This window comes from Xenopus laevis, chromosome 1L (assembly GCF_017654675.1).
Source record: "Xenopus laevis strain J_2021 chromosome 1L, Xenopus_laevis_v10.1, whole genome shotgun sequence".
Lineage (NCBI taxonomy): Eukaryota > Metazoa > Chordata > Amphibia > Anura > Pipidae > Xenopus > Xenopus laevis.
The window spans coordinates 110,991,444-111,010,009 of record NC_054371.1 but is presented as its reverse complement, the minus strand read 5'-3'; the positions used below and the strand labels follow the sequence as shown (position 1 = coordinate 111,010,009).

Here is an 18,566-nt window from a genome sequence, read left to right as displayed (position 1 = left end):
AAGGAAAATATGACAGCTGAAATTATACAGAATAGGGATTTGACCTGCCATACTATTTTGCACTATACTGGACCATTTGGGACCAAAATAAAAACAATATAAATAAAGGTATTCTCATGCTCTGGAGAAGTTTGAATGAAAAGGAATTGCTTTCATCTGTGCTTGCATGGCATATGTGTGGTGAAAGAGCAGCTCTTGCTTTATAGCAAAGATTCTAGCTATCCTAAGGGCTCTTAAATACAGGGGAGTGAACCTGACGAAGGGAAGTGTAAACCCCCGAAATGTTGTTCTGTACTTGGAGTGGCAAAACTGGCTTAAATAAAGGAATAATTGCACAGCAGGAAAATGGTGACGTGCGTGCCTTTCCCGTGAATATTTTGCTAAGTGTTGACGTGACCGTATGGCTAAAGAACAGCACCACTGTATACAACAGCAACACCTGAATACCACCAGTGTCCTCTGAATTCTGCATGAAAATTGCATTATATTTGTTAGCTGCAACAATCTGTATTTAAGTAATAAAATGTGATCGCAGGATCAAGGCTGAATAGTGGTGAAAAGAGAGGTGGGAAATAATGTCCTGTGTCTGGAGTTGACCACGTACAAAAATAATCTCCACAACCATCCAATTTAAAGAGGCACAACTTGCACAAATGGACTTGTTAATTCAAACTGAGAATCCAGATGAGTACTGGGAGTGTATAGCATGAAAGTGCTAACCCACACATGTCTTTTTGAGAATTTAGCATTGTTTTCCAATGACTAAGTTCAGGACCAACCATTGTGTTTAACCTATCTGACATTCCAACTAATAATTTTGATATAAGCCATTTTTATATAATATATATATTATATTATAAGTATACAAACTGCGAGTTCCAGACTAAAACAATAATCCGAAAACACGCTATACATATATGGTGACAACTCAGTGACTTGATTTGTGCCACGGAACCACTAAAAAATGAAAGGTGTAAACGATCACATACTGAACAAACTTTAGAACTTAGATCTGATCCCCAAAAGAGTATAGAACATCACCCAAAGTCAGAAACAGTGAGAGTTTTAGTTCATAAATAACAAGGAAGGGGGGGGGGGATACAATGAACTCCAATCCATCTCCCAATTTGTAATTCAAGCCGTTAAATTCAGTATTTCATCCCATACGCCTGGCGTCATTACTGCTGTTGAAGTCTGCAAAGGTTTTCCTTCTACAGGTAAAGATTGCGAAGGATGAGCCCTTATCATTTCTGAAGCATTACCCAGAAGTCCAACAAAGTCTCTGCCTCCTTCTCACAAACATAGGAATAGGGTCTCTCACACCTATCATCGTTCCAGTTGTTATCTTTTCTGCTGCAACCGATTTCTCCTATTGTTGCACAATGTTCTGCTTCTCTATAATTATCAGGCTGCAATCTATCCCAATACCTAGAAAAAAAAAGAATGCATTGGCGTTTATAATAACTGATCGGTCTGCTTGCTAATCCTCATAGAACCTTATCAAGAGGCATAGAAGACATTTAGGCAACACCAAAGGGTTCTTTACAATATGGCTAATTGAAGAATCATAAGTGTCATAAGAATGGAAAGGGAAATAATGTAAGTTCTTACATCACTTCCACTGCACTGCCATCAACCCATCTGAATTCTGATTCTTTTTGCAGGTCATTGAGGCCCATCCACCAATTTCCACACTTTCGTGTCTCAGTAATAAACTTCTAAGAAAAAAAGAAGAGAGTGCTTCGTTATCATATGACTACTACAATTATTGGGTAATCACATCTGCACAGGAGGTGGTTAAGGTTAGGGCCAGACGATGACTGGGAGATCAATAGGCCTGAAATGCAGGTGGTGGGATTGAGGGCCACATCAATGAACCAATGTGGTCCTCAATCAGACTGGAATTTTCAGCCACATATTGGTCAAAGAAGCCCATCAGAGGGCCTCATACACTGGCCAGTAATTCAACAGCTTTTATCAGCCTGTGTATGGCCACCTTAATTTACCTGAGCATCAGAGTGGCCTCCCAATTAATAGATATATTTTACCAGTTTCTTTTGAAGTGCCTACAGTTGAGGGGGCTACACTGGCTTTACTGGGTGACTGAATTCCATTACTTGGGTATGATGGTGTCCAAAGTCATCAATATTTTTAAAACTTGCAACCACAGTATCCTAATTCAAGAATGTAATTACTGCAAGTAACCAATAGGTATGGCTTCCTTTTAAGTATGGGGAATGGTAAACATTTAAAATAGTTTCTGTATGCTTTAAACAGTTAAAGGAGAATTCAACCCGTTTGTTAAAAACTGAGTACCCCCCACCCCAGGTAGACCTCCCTCTCTCCTCCCCCCAGGCTAACTGCCCCCCCGGGGAAATGCCCAATACTTTATACTTAACCCTTGGCGCAAATTCTGCCAACGGAGTTCCACGCATCCATCTTTCGGGTCCTTGATAAGCTGACTAGGAGATCTGTATTTCTGCGCATGCACAGTTGGAGCAGTTTGGCAGCTAGCGACAACTGCGCATGCGCAGAATTACACTGAACTTGCCATCTCCCAGCCAGTTAACCGAGAACCCGGAAGATGGATGTGTGCAACTCCACTGGCAGAATCTGTGCCAAGGGGTAAGTATAAAGTATGGGGCATTTCCCTGGGGGGTACTCGGTTTTTTACAAATGGGTTGAATTCTCCTTTAAAGGGATCCTGTCATCGGAAAACATGTTTTTTTCAAAATGCATCAGTTAATAGTGCTGCTCCAGCAGAATTCTGCATTAAAATCCATTTTTCAAAAGAGCAAACAGATTTTTTTTTATATTCAATTTTGAAATCTGACATGGGGCTAGACATTTTGTCAATATCCCAGCTGCCCCTGGTCATGTGACTTGTGCCTGCACTTTAGGAGAGAAATGCTTTCTGGCAGGCTGCTGTTTTTCCTTCTCAATGTAACTGAATGTGTCTCAGTGGGACATGGGTTTTTACTATTGAGTGTTGTTCTTAGATCTATCAGGCAGTTGTTATCTTGTGTTAGGGAGCTGTTATCTGGTTACCTTCCCATTGTTCTTTTGTTTGGCTGCTGGGAGGGAAAAGGGAGGGGGTGATATCACTCCAACTTGCAGTACAGCAGTAAAGAGTGATTGAAGTTTATCAGAGCACAAGTCACATGACTTGGGGCAGCTGGGAAATTGACAATATGGCTAGCCCCATGTCAGATTTCAAAATTGAATATAAAAAAATCTGTTTGCTCTTTTGAGAAATGTATTTCAGTGCAGAATTCTGCTGGAGCAGCACTATTAACCGATTCATTTTGAAAAAAAATGTTTTTCCCATGACAGTATCCCTTTAAGGCAGTGTCCAACAGGTGCTGTATCAGTACTGAGATTAACTGGCCCCTGCATTGTTTTCACCTCAAATTCAGACAGTAAAGTTCACACCTGTAATCCCCCACATTGTTCACACCTGTAACACCTCTATTGATCATACCCCTAAAGCCCTGTACTGTTCACACCTAAGACCCAGACTGAAAGTGCCATCATTCTTCATCTGTTCACACCTCAGAAAAACAGATGAAGGGGCACCAGCACTGTCACTGTATGTAGCACATTTTGTGGTCCTGATAATTTTCCCTGTCTCCTGCTCCGTTATGTCTTCCCTATGCTCCCTGTGTGTGCCATACCCTGCCTGCCCTATGCTCCCTGTGTGTGTCATACTCTGCCTGCCTTTTGCTCTTTGTGTGTGCCATACTCTGCCTGCCCTATGTTCCTTGTGTATCATACTCTGCCTGCCCTTTGCTCCTTGTGTGTGCCATACTCTGCCTGCTCTATGCTCCCTCTGTGTGTGTTATACTCTGCCTGCCCTATGCTCCCTGTGTGTGTCATACTCTGCCTGCCTTTTGCTCATTGTGTGTGCCATACTCTGCCTGCCCTATGTTCCTTGTGTATCATACTCTGCCTGCCCTTTGCTCCTTGTGTGTGCCATACTCTGCCTGCTCTATGCTCCCTCTGTGTGTGTTGTACTCTGCCTGCCCTATGCTCCCTGTGTGTGTCATACTCTGTCTGCCCTTTGTTCCTTGTATGTGCCATACTCTGTCTGCCCTGTGCTACCTGAGTGTCCCATACTCTGCCTCCCCTATGCTCCCTGTGTGTGCCATTTTCTGCCTGCCCTATGCTCCCTGTGTGTGGCATACCCTGCCTACCCTATGCTTCCTGTGTGTGCCATACCCTGCCTTCCGTATGCTCCATATGTGTGTCATATTCTGTGTGCCCTATGCTCCTTGTGTGTGCCATACTATGTCTGTTCTATGCTACCGGTGTGTGCCATACTATGTCTGTTCTATGCTCCCTGTGTTTCATACTCTGTCTGTCCTATACTCCCTGTGTTTCATACTCTGTCTGTCCTCCCTGTGTTTCATACTCTACCTGCCCTATGCTCCCTGTGTGTGCCATACTTTGCCTGCCCTATGCTTCCTGTGTGTGCTGTACTCTGCCTGCCCTATGCTCCCTATGTGTGCCATACTTCGCCTGTCCTATTCTCCCTGTGTGTGCTATACTCTGTCTGCCATGTGTTCCATACTATGCCTTACCTATGCTCTCTGGGTGTGCCATACTCTGCCTTCCCTATGCTCCCTGTCTGCATCATACTGTACCTGCCGTACTGTTTGTATGTGCCTTGCTCTGCCTGTGGAAGGTGAAACTGGTAGGGGTTAGTTAGCATTTGGAAATACTTGTTAGGGGTGTTTAATCATGTGCTCTGGGTTGCTGTGTTTTCCACGGTGAAGGATGAGGCGTGTGGATATAAGGGTATGTCTTAATATGACTTAATAAACTTGTTTTACATATAATATCCCTAATAATGAGCACGGGAGCACCAACCATTTGTTTTTTTGGTGTCTTACCACCATTAATATATACATGGCCTTAAAAGTGGTGAACACTGGTTTCCATTATCAGCCCTCCACCACATAGGTCAGAAAAATTCCGGCCCCTTTGATGCTGTACACAATGTGCTGTAGATGGCTCATCTTCCTTCCAAAATGCAGCCCTATGGTATGGTTTTGACATACTATGAGTACTAGCCAATGGAGTTCCACACTTTACGGAAATGGAACATCTCACAACAAATAGATGTAGATAGTGCTGAGTGCACTCAGAGATCTCACGAACAGGCTTTTAAATAAATTGAAAACTTTATTTTAGGGCAAAAAAAAGGAAGAAGTAGATCAATGCACAGCCTTACATGTTTCGTGCCGTCTGGCACTTAATCATAGGCTTAAACAAACCCACAATACAGCAAGATAGGCATTCCTTCATTTGCCTATTTGGAGCCCTATCCACTGCAACAATCATGCTTCCTTTTGAGTGCGTAGCGTGATAGATATAACATCTATAACTATAGTATCTCCACCAAAGATAAATTATTCTTTTGGCAGCCATGGCTATGGGGTGAACGGCACAATTAAAGTGGCCAAAACATCAAGCATCTTCAGTAAATTTCATCCAGAAAATTTAATTACACTCTCTGTCCTACAGCTTTCAGGAATTTAAACTGCCAGATGGTTGCTATGGCACAATTAACCTACCAACCAGGCAGCATCATTAATACATGTTAGTACACTAAAAAGATAAATTGCTGATAAATTGGTTAGAAAGAATCCACCCATAATGAATGAAACACCCTATGAACAAGTGGTTTACATTAAGTTTGTTTATATTTCGGTAGTTCCCAGTTTTTCCCAGTCCATCAAGTACTTAATGTTGTCAGCAGAATTGGTAGTGAGAACATTGGATGCAGAAGGAGATGATAGCTCTGTGCCCAAAATCAACATTTACCTGCTCATCCAGGCTGTTTATTGTAAGAAGGTGGGAATCCCAGGATTCACAGACATTCTTACTCTGTTCCCATGTCAGCTTGTCTTTTGAGAAATAGTAACAGCTTGCATTATGTATTAGCCATCCTACTGGACACATATGGCTCTTCAGACCTGCAGTGGGGCACAGGTACAGTATTACCAGCACAGTATTTACAAACCAACGATAAAAATCACACGATCCCTCCAATTTCTCTTTTACATATATATATATATTTTTTTTTTAATGGATGCAAATGTGGAGTTTCTGATAGATTATCTATGGCAGTGCTGTCCAATTGGTGGCCCTAGAGCTGGATGCAGCCGCATCCCCCCCTTTTGTGGCCCCCACATGAAGGTCTGCCTCCTGTGACTGCTGAGCTTGTATAAATTTATCAATCCTGAGATTAACTGACCCTTGCTATTCTATACCATACTAAAAGTTAGCATAAAGGTGAAGCACCCCTTTCAGCTGAACATCTTGGTTCTCCCAAGAAGCCTTATTATCTTAAATAGTTACAATTGTATCTTTGCTTATGCTAAATAGTTACAAATGTATCTCAGTGCAAGTGCTGCCTACTCTGGGCTCTCTGTTAAAAAGCCTCTTATTTAATTAAGTTTCTGAAACTTTGGGCCAAGTTCAATTCAGTAAGGAAAAGGTTTATCACATGAAAAGTCTATTTGAGATGCAATTCAATTCAGAAAAACTGATCTCAATGTTTATCACGTGAAAACTCTATTGAAGTCTATGGGAAAAAACTGGAATTGAATTTGGAGAAAAGTGTTTTCTCGTGATAAGCCATGAAATAACTTGTTCTCGCTGAATTGATTTTGGCCCTTTGTATCTTTTTCTGGCTGTTCAGTGAAGGAGATCAAAGAGAAAGTGGGGACATTTCAGTGAAAAACCAAGACTGCAGGTTGAGCTGTTAAAATTGGGACTGTCCTGCGAAAAACAGGACAGTTGGGAGGTATGAACACCAGCAATTTGTTTTTTTTTGTTCTGCTACCACCATTAATGTGGATATAATCTTAAAAGTTCTAGTGGTAACATGGGTGTGGTTTAAAAGGGGGAGTGGTAAATCATCAGCCCTCCACCACGTAGGTCAGAAAAATGATGGTCCTCGGTACCACAGAAGTTGGAAGTTAGCTCTTTGGCTAATTTGACATAGAAATATTTTAACTGCCTGGATGTTACTTTATCCCTAGGACCAAGCTGGTATTCAGCTTTTATTCAGGTCAGTTTGAGCAGGGAAAGAGTTTTGAATCAGACCTCCTTTCAACTAAGTAGTAATTGGCTGCTCCCAAAAGTCTATGTACAAGTCTATGTACAAATTAGCCTGACAAGGAAGCTCACTAACCCATAGGCTAAACTTGTGCTGCCAGGATTTCTTGGTGTGCCCTGTTCTAATAGGCAGCTTGTCATTTCCTTGGTGGTGAAATTGGGTCTTCCTGTTATTTCAGTGAAGTAACAGCACAAATCAATCACAGGTACAAATGTATAGGTCTATTTTAACATGGAAGAAATATTACAAATGCAAATGTTGCTATTATATGAATTAAGAATAACAAAGGTTTTTTTTACTGTACTGCACTCATGTCACAGGAGAGTTTAGTGGAAGTTGAGGGGGTGCTTTAGTCCTGTTCCCTTCCCTATGCCCTACTTTGAAAAATGTCTGCCTAATTTAACCAAACTTTGTTCATTTAAAGAACCAGCATCTACAAACAAACTATATCTTGACAATAAATGTCTTATTTTATATGAGAGGTGTTTATTATATAGTTCTGTAGAGAGCCATAAACGGCATTTGACCCCTGGTTATTATTCCGTGGAAGGACTAAAAAACCCATTGTATTTTAAACTGCTTAATTATTATCTGCTTTGTAAACCTCAGAGGAGAATGGCTGTCACTCATGCTGGTGAAGTAGGTGCAAGAAACCCATTTCCCCTAAGGATATCGTCTCACAGCAGGTCTAATGCAAAACCTTTATTTCCTCTTAGGCTATGGACACGTACGGATTTTCACTGTGGTTTTCAAAAAGCCGACCGGTGTGTATTTACACAGCAGACGGCTTTTTTAAACTACAGCCAGAATCCACACGTGTGTACGTAGCCTTATGGAATGGCCACACATACATTTTTCTGCAGCGTTTTTAACACGGTCTGCGCCGCGTTTTTTAAACTTTTCTTAAGTACAACGAGGAGCCTTGACATGGCATGTGAGTTTACATATGTTGGCCAAAGTGTGGTACATTTTTTGTACAGGTATGGGACCTATTATACAGAATGATCAGGACCTGGGGCTTTCCGGATAACGGGTCTTTCTGTAATTTAGATCTTCATACCTTAAGACTGCTTAAAAATCATTTAACCATTTAATAAACCACAAAAGGTGGGTTTTGATTCCAATAAAGATTTATTATATCTTAGTTTGGATCAAGTACAAGGTACTGTTTTAATATTATAGAGAAAAAGGAAATCATTTTAAAAATTTGGATTGTTTGATTATAATGGAGTCTATGGGAGACTTTACGTATTTTGGAACTTTCTGGATAACGGGTTTCCGGATAACTGATCCCATAATTATTTTTAAAAGCAAACCGTGCACTGGCAAATTCTCTCTTTCTCTTTGTGTACAAATATAGGCATTTTATCATTTATAGCAGCTGATCAACTCCAGAATGTGGGTTAGACCAAGCACTGGCACAAAGGTGTTTACAGCAGCTAGACCACCGGCACAGCGTGAGTTAGACCAGCATTGGCGATTTCTTTCTGTGTTTTGTTGCAACATGTGCCTTTCTTAAAATACTGAGATTTAGACGCGTAACTACTGTATAGAGGAAGCAGACCCAGCAGTCGCAAGGGGGCCTAGACTGTTGGGGCTGCTTTCTCTATAGCTAATAGAAAAAACTCCTCCCCAGCTGCTCTCTTACCTGTGGCGAGTAAGGTGGACGCAAGTTGTGGGGGAGTGGGCGGAGTTGGGGCGGGCGGAGGTGGGTTGTGGGCGGGGCAGAGGCAGTACGGAAAATGGGTGGGAGGATGGGGATCGGAGTGCGCAGGGCCCCTCTGAAGAATTTTTTGCAGAGGGGCCCAGTGCACTCTAGTTAGACCACTGATAACAACCACAGATTTCACAAGTTAAAACTCACAGCGTAGCTTGCAAAAACCTCAGATTCTCTTTGCCTAAACATTTTCTGCATGCTATAATATCCACCAAACTGTGTGGATGTATGAGCAGTTTTGCTTGCTCACCTCCCTCTAACCGTGCTTTATGGAGGCCACTTACTGTTTGAACTGTTTGTCACCTCACAAGATTGGCTACTGACGATCATGCATCTCAAAAACTTGGTGTAATTGAGCTGAAGCTCTTCAGACTGTGCCCGGTGCTGCAGAAGGGTAGAATTAATGGCTTTGTATTCCTCTGATGCTTTAGGAAGGTTAACAGATGCCAAGATATCTGAGGGAGAATATAAAAGGTCATGTTCCATTGCATCAACTAATTTCTGCATCTTTCTGCTACAGTCTGAAAATAATTTCATCTATATAATTCACTGTTCCCTTAAAGGAGTGGTTTGCCTTTAACTAAACGAATTGCTAATTCTAAGCAATACTTTTATTTTTTATAGATTTTAAATTATTATTGGCCTTCTTTTGAATCTTTCCAGCTTTCAAAGGGTGGTCACCGACCATTTCTTAAAAAAACAAATGCTCTGCAAAGCTACACATTTACTGTATTGTTATTACTACTTTTAATTACTCATCTTTCTATTCAGGCCCTCTCATTCATATTCCAGTCTCTTGTTCAAATCAATGCAAGGTTCCTAGGGTAATTTGGACCTTATCAATATAGATAGGGAGCTAGGTAAGTGAGAACTAAGTAGAAGAGATCCCGCAGGTTTGAAAACAATTACATATTAAATAAAAAGAGCCTTGTAAAGTGGAGAGTTATGGTTCCACAGTCATTGGGACCCTTCCCCCACTAGTTCTAAGTGGCAGGTATAGAGTGAACATGTCCCCTCCCTTCTTGAATTCCTAATTCTACCTGTCTACGTGGGGAACGGATGGGAGTTAGGTTCCCCACTGTCCACCTATGCAACTCTACGCGTTTCGCCAACACAATGGCTTCTTCAGGGACATAAGTAAACTATGCCCCTGAAGAAGCCATTGTGTTGGCGCGGTAGTGGGCTATCAAAATTTTTTTGTATGTTGGCATGTTCACTGTATACCTACCACTTAGAACTAACCCATATAGCACCCTCATGGTTAACCTGTATGCAAGTTTTTAATGCATGTTTTTTAAGGTCACAGACCTGCACTGCTCACGTGTGTTGGCAGCAGTAAATTTTTTGTTTTTACTTAGAGTGGTGTGGTGTGTGGGTATGGCCCAGTGCTTGTTCTTATTGGTCTTATTAAAAGTTAAGTTTTAACTTGCTATTTGTGCTAACTATGTAACTTTAAGTGAAAGTTTGGAGCCTGAATTAGTTTGCTAGTAAGTTTGAGGGAAGGGTCCCAATGACTGTGGAACCATAACTCCCCACTTTACAAGGTTCTTTTTGTTTAATATGTAATTTGGACCTTAGCAACCAGATTGCTGAAATTGCAAACTGGAGAGCTGCTGAATAAAAAGCTAAATAACTCAAAAACCACAAATAATAAAAAATTAAAACCAAGTGCCAGAGAATATCACTCTTGACATCAAACTAATTTAAGGGAACAAGCCCTTTCATGTACATCAAATAAGGATCCATTATACGGAAACCCGCTATCCAGAAAGCTCTGAATTATGGGAAAGTCGTTTCCCACAGACTCCATTATATTTAAATAATTCAAAATTAAAATGTTAAAATCTGTCTCATTTTTCTCTGTAACAAAACTGTACCTTGTACTTCCAACTTAGATAGAATTAATCCTTATGGGTGAGAAACAATGCTATTGGGTTTTTACAATTTTATTTTTAAGCAAACTTAAAGGGGTTGTTCACCTTCCAACACTTTTTTTTAATTCAGTTGGTTTCAGATAGTTTACCAGAAATACATATTTTTTATAATTACTTTCTATTTTCTAATATTTAAGTGTAAAGTTTCATCTTTTGACCTTCTAAAGCAGCTCGGGGGGGGGGTATCCGACTCTCTCAACTGTCCTAAATTGATACATTTAGTTGATACATTTCTTATCTTTGTCCCTGCTGAGCAGAATCTCTGGGTTTCATTACAGGCAGCTGCTAGAATTGATACAATAGTTGCTAATACCCCAGAGATGATGCTGAGAAATGTATCAACTAAATGTTGCAAAATTGTAACAGTTTAGAATCTGTACCTAAATTACTGAGCTGCCAGACTCACAGGGACATTAAACTTTAAACTTAGATTTTGGAAAAACGGTAAAAAATAAAAGATGAAAATCTCTTTATTTCTGGTGAACAATTTGAAAACAATTGAACTGAAAAAAGAGTTTGGAAGGTGAACAAACCCTTTAAGAAAAGAATTTCCAAATTATGGAAAGATCCTTAGTCTGTAAAAGCTGAGCATTCTGGATAATAGGTCCCAGACCTGTATAATGTAATATATATGTTTACTTTCCTTGCATATGCCTTTGGAGACATCCTTAAACTCTGATCAAATACTTCAGATTTAGCTGCAAGAAACCTGTTACTCACACATTATAGTCATCACTATGAAACAGAAGAAGAAGAGGGAGCAACAGGTGAGTACCACAAGTAGATGTTGTCTCTTGGATGTAGGAAGCTTCTTCAATGGCGATTCTGAAAGTTGTAAAAATATTCAATCAGGAAGAATCCTCTGAGAATCCAATGGAAAAAAATAGCTTTGTACTATATGGGCAGGCCCATTTATCAATATTCTCATGTTAGTGTTTTTCGAGGTTTTTGAAACCACAAATAAACTAATTAACGAATGCCACAAATGCCATATAATTTATTAAAATATCTTAAATATCTTTATCAAAATATCTTAATATAAAAGGTAGGGACAAGAAAAAATGCTGAACGATCCGAATAAAAGTCTGAAAACCGCAAAAAATGGGAGTTTTACAGACAATTACCAGCGAAAAGAATCCAAAAACTTCTGAATGGCTAAAGAAAAAGGTCCAACCGGATCTGCGTAGCTCCCATTGACTATTTCGGGACCTCAACTGCGTTTACTTGGCAAAGTTTTGTATTAGAGTTTTTCCTGGTTTTTACACTTTATAAATCTCACATTTTTTAATTACATTTTTCAGAGTTACAAAAAAAAGAATTTTTAGAGGAAAAAATGTTGATGTTTGAAAATAAATCTGAATGTTAGTAAATAGGCACCTTAGTCTTACTAAAGGACATGCCTGTAAATTCTGGCCAATACCAGCAGGAGCCATAGACTGTCACCAGTTATTGGGCCTGTTAGGGGATGTTCAGGGCTCTGTGTTTTTTAAATGCCAGGGCCTAGTTTGAGTCTCAGTCAGGACCTGTCCAGGGGGCAGAAGAAGAAGGACTGGGACAAGGGAACTATTTGGAGGTCTGCAGAAAGCATGGAGTGTTCAGCATTGTGTGACAACAAAACTCTATAATTATATTTCCCAGAAGGCACAGGTACATAGAACCATACTTATTTTGCCTCCAGTCAGTTTTGAGCCCCCGGGTTCTTGGGGAAAGCGAATTTCTGCATAGGTGATTTCAGACTCCATTAATATCTTTCTCTGTCCAAACTTCACAAAGTGCTGCCGAAAAAACAGTAAGAAAAGAAATAATATAGCAGAATAATTTCAAGATATTTCTGTTTGTTCCCATTGCATTTGCTTTTTTTTTCCACTTAGTGTTCAGACACTGAGCAACATTTGCACCATTGATGTAACCCAGGTGTCCCCAAACTTTTTTTTACCTGTGAGCCACATTCAAGTGTAAAAAGAGTTGAGGAGCAACACATGCATTAAAAAAGTTTCTGGGTGTGCCAAATAACTAGGGATGCACCGAATCCACTATTCTGGATTCGGCCGAACCCCCGAATCCTTCGTGAAAGATTCAGTCAAATACCGAACCGAATCAGAACCCTAATTTGCATATGGGAAGTGGAAAACATTTTTTACTTCCTTGTTTTCTGACAAAAAGTCAAGCGATTTCCCTCCCAGCCCCTAATTTGCATATGCAAATTAGGATTCGGTTCGGCTGGGCAGAAGGATTCTGCCGAATACGAATCCTGCTGAAAAAGGATGAATCCTGGATTCGGTACAACCCTTCAAATAACGAACATGATTGGCTATTTGGTAGCCTCTGTGTGGACTGGCAGCCTACAGGAGGCTCTGTTTGGCTTTACACCTGGTTTTTATGGAACCAAAGCTTGCCTCTAAGCGAGGAATTGAAAACTAAGCACCTGCTTTGAGGCTACTGGTTGGGGACTATTGATGTCACCCAATCAGATTTCTGTTCTCAGGGTCTAACCAGCTGAGGACTGATTAAAACAAATTGCTGGTTCATTTCTATGGGTTACTGCTCTAGTGGCAATTTACTCATTGTTAGTAAGGTAGCCTGGTAGTGATTTGTCAGCGTGGCTTTTATTTCCAATCCAATTTATTTTCTTCTAAGGCCAGTTATATAACAAAACTAAAAAGGGCTCCATATACATGTAAACATACTGTACTATTACAGTATACTGTAAAAAATGTGGCATCAGAAGCACTTATATCATTTATGTAAAGCACAAGAACATTGTTGGCAGATATATCTCATTTGCAGTTGCTGTAAACCTGCCAACAACCAAAACACAGAGGGGCTATATTACCATAATATGAACTGTGCTAGGCACAATACACATACAAACACAGACCAATGTCCAAAAATGCCCAAAATCATCATTTATCAAGACTTGAAACATATGGATAGCGTTACCCTCTTTTCCGATAGAATACCTTTTCATCTACATACCTTTTCTTCCCTATTAAAAACACTGGCTTCAATGATTTTTTTTTTATTTTAAGAGACTGAACTGGGAAAATATAGTCTGGTGGCAAATGTAAATATATATATATATATATATATATATATATATATATATATATATATATATATATATATATATATATATATATATTGTACCCCTTAATGTCAAATATAAGGATTTCCATAACTTTATAAAGGCAGGAGACATATTATACAGGTCATGAAACATTGAGGTGACTTCTAGCATCCTCATATTTCACATCAGAGTTTACTTTATTTGTCATAATATAAATGTTTAATTGACACAAATGACATCACTAGGTACTAATTAAAACTAAAGACATCACTTAGGACTGTTTATAAGGATATAATCTATAGGAAATATAAATATATATATATATATATATATATATATATCAATCAATCAATAAATGACATACCTAAAGGGATCCTGAAGTATCACTGCTGCCTCATCATGATCAGTGACCCCAGACATATGACTGCAGTTCCTTTTTTGCAATGAAATGTTTCGGATGCAATGACATTAGCCGTGACACAATATCAGGATGTGCAGCAGCTTACACAATACACAAAACTGACTTTTACCTAAGCTTAAGAAATCTGGGTTCTTTCAGCATGGGCATCAGCAGTAAATTTTGAGGCAAGGAAGAAAACATATTACACAAGTTACTTGTACCCCCCCATATTTTGGTTTCCATACAGACCTAACAACTGATTTTCTATAAATATATAAAGTAGTTGCACATGTATATCATTGCCATTCTATTAGTGACACAAACTCCTTGTTTGTCAGGACAGCACTTGATATTTTCTACTTTCTGAGCACAATTACTAGCCAGCGGTTTGTAGAATGTTATTCCCTCTAGAGTTCTAGTTACAGCTGGATATATACAGTGAAGTCTCCATTTTACATATCATAATTTTTTCCATATGTTTTATCATTTTTTGTGGTCCCACCAATATATACAATGCATAATACAATTCCCTGCCTTTACACCATTTTTTCTGGTGCCCTAAAAAATTTAAAATTGGGGTTCTACTGTACATGAAGTAGAGTAACAACAGCAGCAAGAGATTGTGCACAACAAAATGTCACTAGCATAGAATCTATGTTTATACATTCTGTTTCAGTCTAGGGAAAGCTGCTTTCCTACCAAAGTGGCAAAAGGGTTAAAAGAGTCATCCAAAAATAACAATGAGGTGGATACAGGACAGGAGGAGAGAGGGACTGAGGTGCAACAATGTATATTATAATAATATTATAGATATTTCTATATAGATATATAGAGTGAGGCAGAGGGTTATTAGCAACTGAGAGGTGAGTGTGGGGGTAACTCAGGAGAATGAGAAGGGAAAGGGTAAAAGAGGACAGTGAATAGAGTGAGGCCATGGATAGTTGGGGATACAATGGAGCAGCAGGCAGGGTCGGACTGGAGCCTTGGGGGCCCTCCTGGCAGTCCCCAAATACACTGTGAGACTGGTTGCAGGCAAAACCCACAGCCAACCTGTACCTATAAGATTCAACAGCTATACACAGGTTCATTATAGTCAGACACACAGTTGCCCTTACACACATTAACACTACACTAGGGGCAGATTTACTAAACTCGAGTGAATAGTCCGAATCCAAAAATATTCAAAGTAATTTTTTGGGTACTTCGACCATCGAATTGGTCAAATTCGATCGAATCGAACGTTTCGAAGTAAAAATCGTTCGACCATTCGATAATCAAAGTACTGCCTCTTTAAATCCTTCAGCTCAATACTTTGTCAAATAAAAGCTACCGAATTGAATGTTAGCCTATGGGGACATTGTAGATAGGTTTTGGGCACTTTTTATGATCGAATAAAAATCATTTGATTGATCGCTTAAAATCATTCAAATCTTTTGATTTGAACGATTTTATCGTCGATCGAACAATTTTTATTCGATCGTTTGATCGAACATTTTGCACTAAAATCCTTTGAATTCGATATTCGAAGGATTTTACTTCGAGGGTTTTTTAACCCTCGAAATTCAACCCTTGATAAATCTGCCCCTAAGGGTCAAATTAAAAATTATTATTTTTTAATTTAAATTTCGAGTTTATTTTAGTGTAATGCGACTAGGGAATAGTCCAAATTTGATTCGCATTTAAAAATGTTTTTGAAATTTATCATGTACTGTCCCCTTATTAATTTAAATTTGACTATTCGCCATCTAAAACCTGCCAAATTGGTGTGTTAGCCTATGGGGGACCTCCTACAATCAATTTGGAGTGGTTTGGTGGACTATTGAAAAAAACCTTTTTTTAAAAAAAAACCATATGAATCGAATTCGAGTTGAATTTGTAGCTCGATCATATTCACCCATTTTTAAAAATTTTTATTTTTTAAATGAATTTAGATTGGTTGTTTTTTTTAAAATGTCAAGTTTATGGGAGTTGATGTGAGTTCTTTGAAACACCCATAAATTTGAAATTCAACCCTTGATAAATCTGACCCTAACAGTTAATTTTACGAACATACACAGATACACACAGAGACAGACACATAAGCTGGCATTGACACACACACACATACACTGGCATTCACCCTCTAAGCTTAACACCATAGATTCACACTCCTCTGCCCTGGGAGGAGATTCTCTACTGTGATTCTCTCATTCCTCACACAGCTGAGGAGCAGGAAGCTTCTCACAGAGGGAAGGGGCGGAGCTAAACCTGACTGCTGCTCTGAGCAGTAGAATAGGCATTGGGACGGGTCCATTATTTGAAGGGGTGCTGACCACAAGTTTTAAGCCTTCTATAAGCTTATTGCAGGTTCTTAAAGCACATGTAAAGCCTACATTTTCCTACCATGTATATAAGTTGGACATGTCTTCCCCACACAAGCCACATCATTTGTACTGCATATACCCCCTCCATTTGCCAGCACCATCATATTTTCCAAAAACAAATTGAAGCTTTCACCCGGAGGCCATTTTCCCCTCTGACACATCAACAGTAACATTGAGACATGTATACTGTAAAGTTCATGCAATGCAGAATGCAGCTTTACACAGGCACAACAAACTTTGATAAACAGTTCTGCTGGGGTTGAGCACTTTAATGGTTAAACTGAGCTCAGGAGAGGTGTTTAGGAGAAAAAAATAGGATCAGACAGCAAGAGCAGAGTTTCTATGGGAACCAGCAATGCCATCTCTTCATTGGCTGTTAGACTGGATTGTGTGTTAAATAATCTGAGCTGAGAACTGAGCATGCTAATAAATCAAAAATCAAAGCCAATTCCTGAGGGAGGGGGCTGAGTGAGGAGGAGAAGGATTTCTAAGTGATTAAAGGGATGCTGCAGCCTTAATGTTAGCCTTTTAACAACCAGAGTGGCAGCTATCCAAAGATTTCAAAGAGGCTGGTCACTGATTACATTTTTGTGGAGGGGGTTTACATGTCCTTTAATGGTAATTTTAAGTCCAGGGTGGGGCAAGTACCCCCCCACTCCTATCTGTGGACACCCATGTTCTTTCAAGTAGCCCATTGATTCTGTTTCAGATTCACAGAGACACTGATAATTGCATTTGTGTAAATATGTTTATACTACTGGTTAAGATTGGCACTTGTTTAATGTTTTATGTCAAAGCATTTTTTAAAAAAAAATTTTTTTTGATTCTCATGATTGAAATTTATGCTCATGATGTTTTATTAACAATTATGGATGAACAAGCTTTAACACGCATATGTCACTTTAAAGCACTGATCACTTTGCATTAATTATGGGTAATAGTCACTTTATGGTGGTGATGATGTCACTTCCTATTGATTGGTTTATTGGTAAATATGTTTGTTTGAGATGTTTGCATGGTTGCCTTGAGAAAGGTCTCTGTGTGGACTGGAATGTCACGTTGGCTTTTTTCATGCTTATTTGAATAGACGTATAGCTTTTCACAAGATATTCTACAGGAGTATATATATATATATATATATATATATATATATATATATATAGTCAAATACAAGAGTCCTCTGCACTCAACCCATTATCAATATATTTAAGACAGAGACATTTTGTGCATACTGCTACTAAAAAATGCCTTACCCTTTAAACAAAACAGGGATTGTTTGTCCATATATTGCAATATATTTAAGCTGGCCAACTACGTCAAAGTCATCGCATATCTGGCCAGTCCTATGCTCAATTCTATCTGATTCATTAAGAATTCTATTGCTTCATTATACATTTTACAAAGGGACTAGGTTTTACCTGCAACTTACTTGCTGCTTTCAAAGTAAACCCCCATACTTGGCTGCCCTTTTATTAGACACCAGTGGGATCACCTGACTATAGCTGGGAAGGGTGGGAGCTACAACATGGAGCTGGTCACTGCTCCTGTATAACTATAACAAACAAGGGAAAGTTGTGCTCACCACTATTTTTTAAAACCATTAGGCGGGGGTGCAATGAGGCTGTGACCACAAAATACATATAGTCAAATACAAGAGTCCTCTGCACTCAACCCATTATCAATATATTTAAGACAGCGACATTTTGTGCATACTGCTACTAAAAAATGCCTTACCCTTTAAACAAAACAGGGATTGTTTGTCCATATATTGCAATATATTTAAGCTGGCCAACTACGTCAAAGTCATCCCATATCTGGCCAGTCCTATGCTCAATTTTATCTGATTCATTAAGAATTCTATTGCTTCATTATACATTTTACAAAGGGACCTGCAACTTACTTGCTGCTTTCTTGCTGCTTTCAAAGTAAACCCCCATACTTGGGAAAGTGGTGAGCACA

At 39.3% G+C, this 18,566-nt stretch overlaps 1 protein-coding gene across 1 annotated transcript; it reads right to left on the bottom strand.

The window, feature by feature from the left end:
- Positions 1-832: 832 nt before the first annotated feature.
- On the bottom strand, positions 833-14,451 carry LOC108712762 (CD209 antigen-like protein E). Its single transcript, XM_018255165.2, has 7 exons — positions 14,209-14,451; positions 12,441-12,552; positions 11,498-11,602; positions 9,128-9,298; positions 5,827-5,978; positions 1,612-1,718; positions 833-1,428 (listed from the first exon to the last, which is right to left on the bottom strand). The coding sequence occupies exons 2-7, from the start codon at positions 12,517-12,519 to the stop codon at positions 1,245-1,247; spliced, it is 798 nt and encodes a 265-aa protein (XP_018110654.1). The 5' UTR covers positions 12,520-12,552; positions 14,209-14,451; the 3' UTR covers positions 833-1,244.
- Between the last annotated feature and the right edge of the window lie 4,115 nt (positions 14,452-18,566).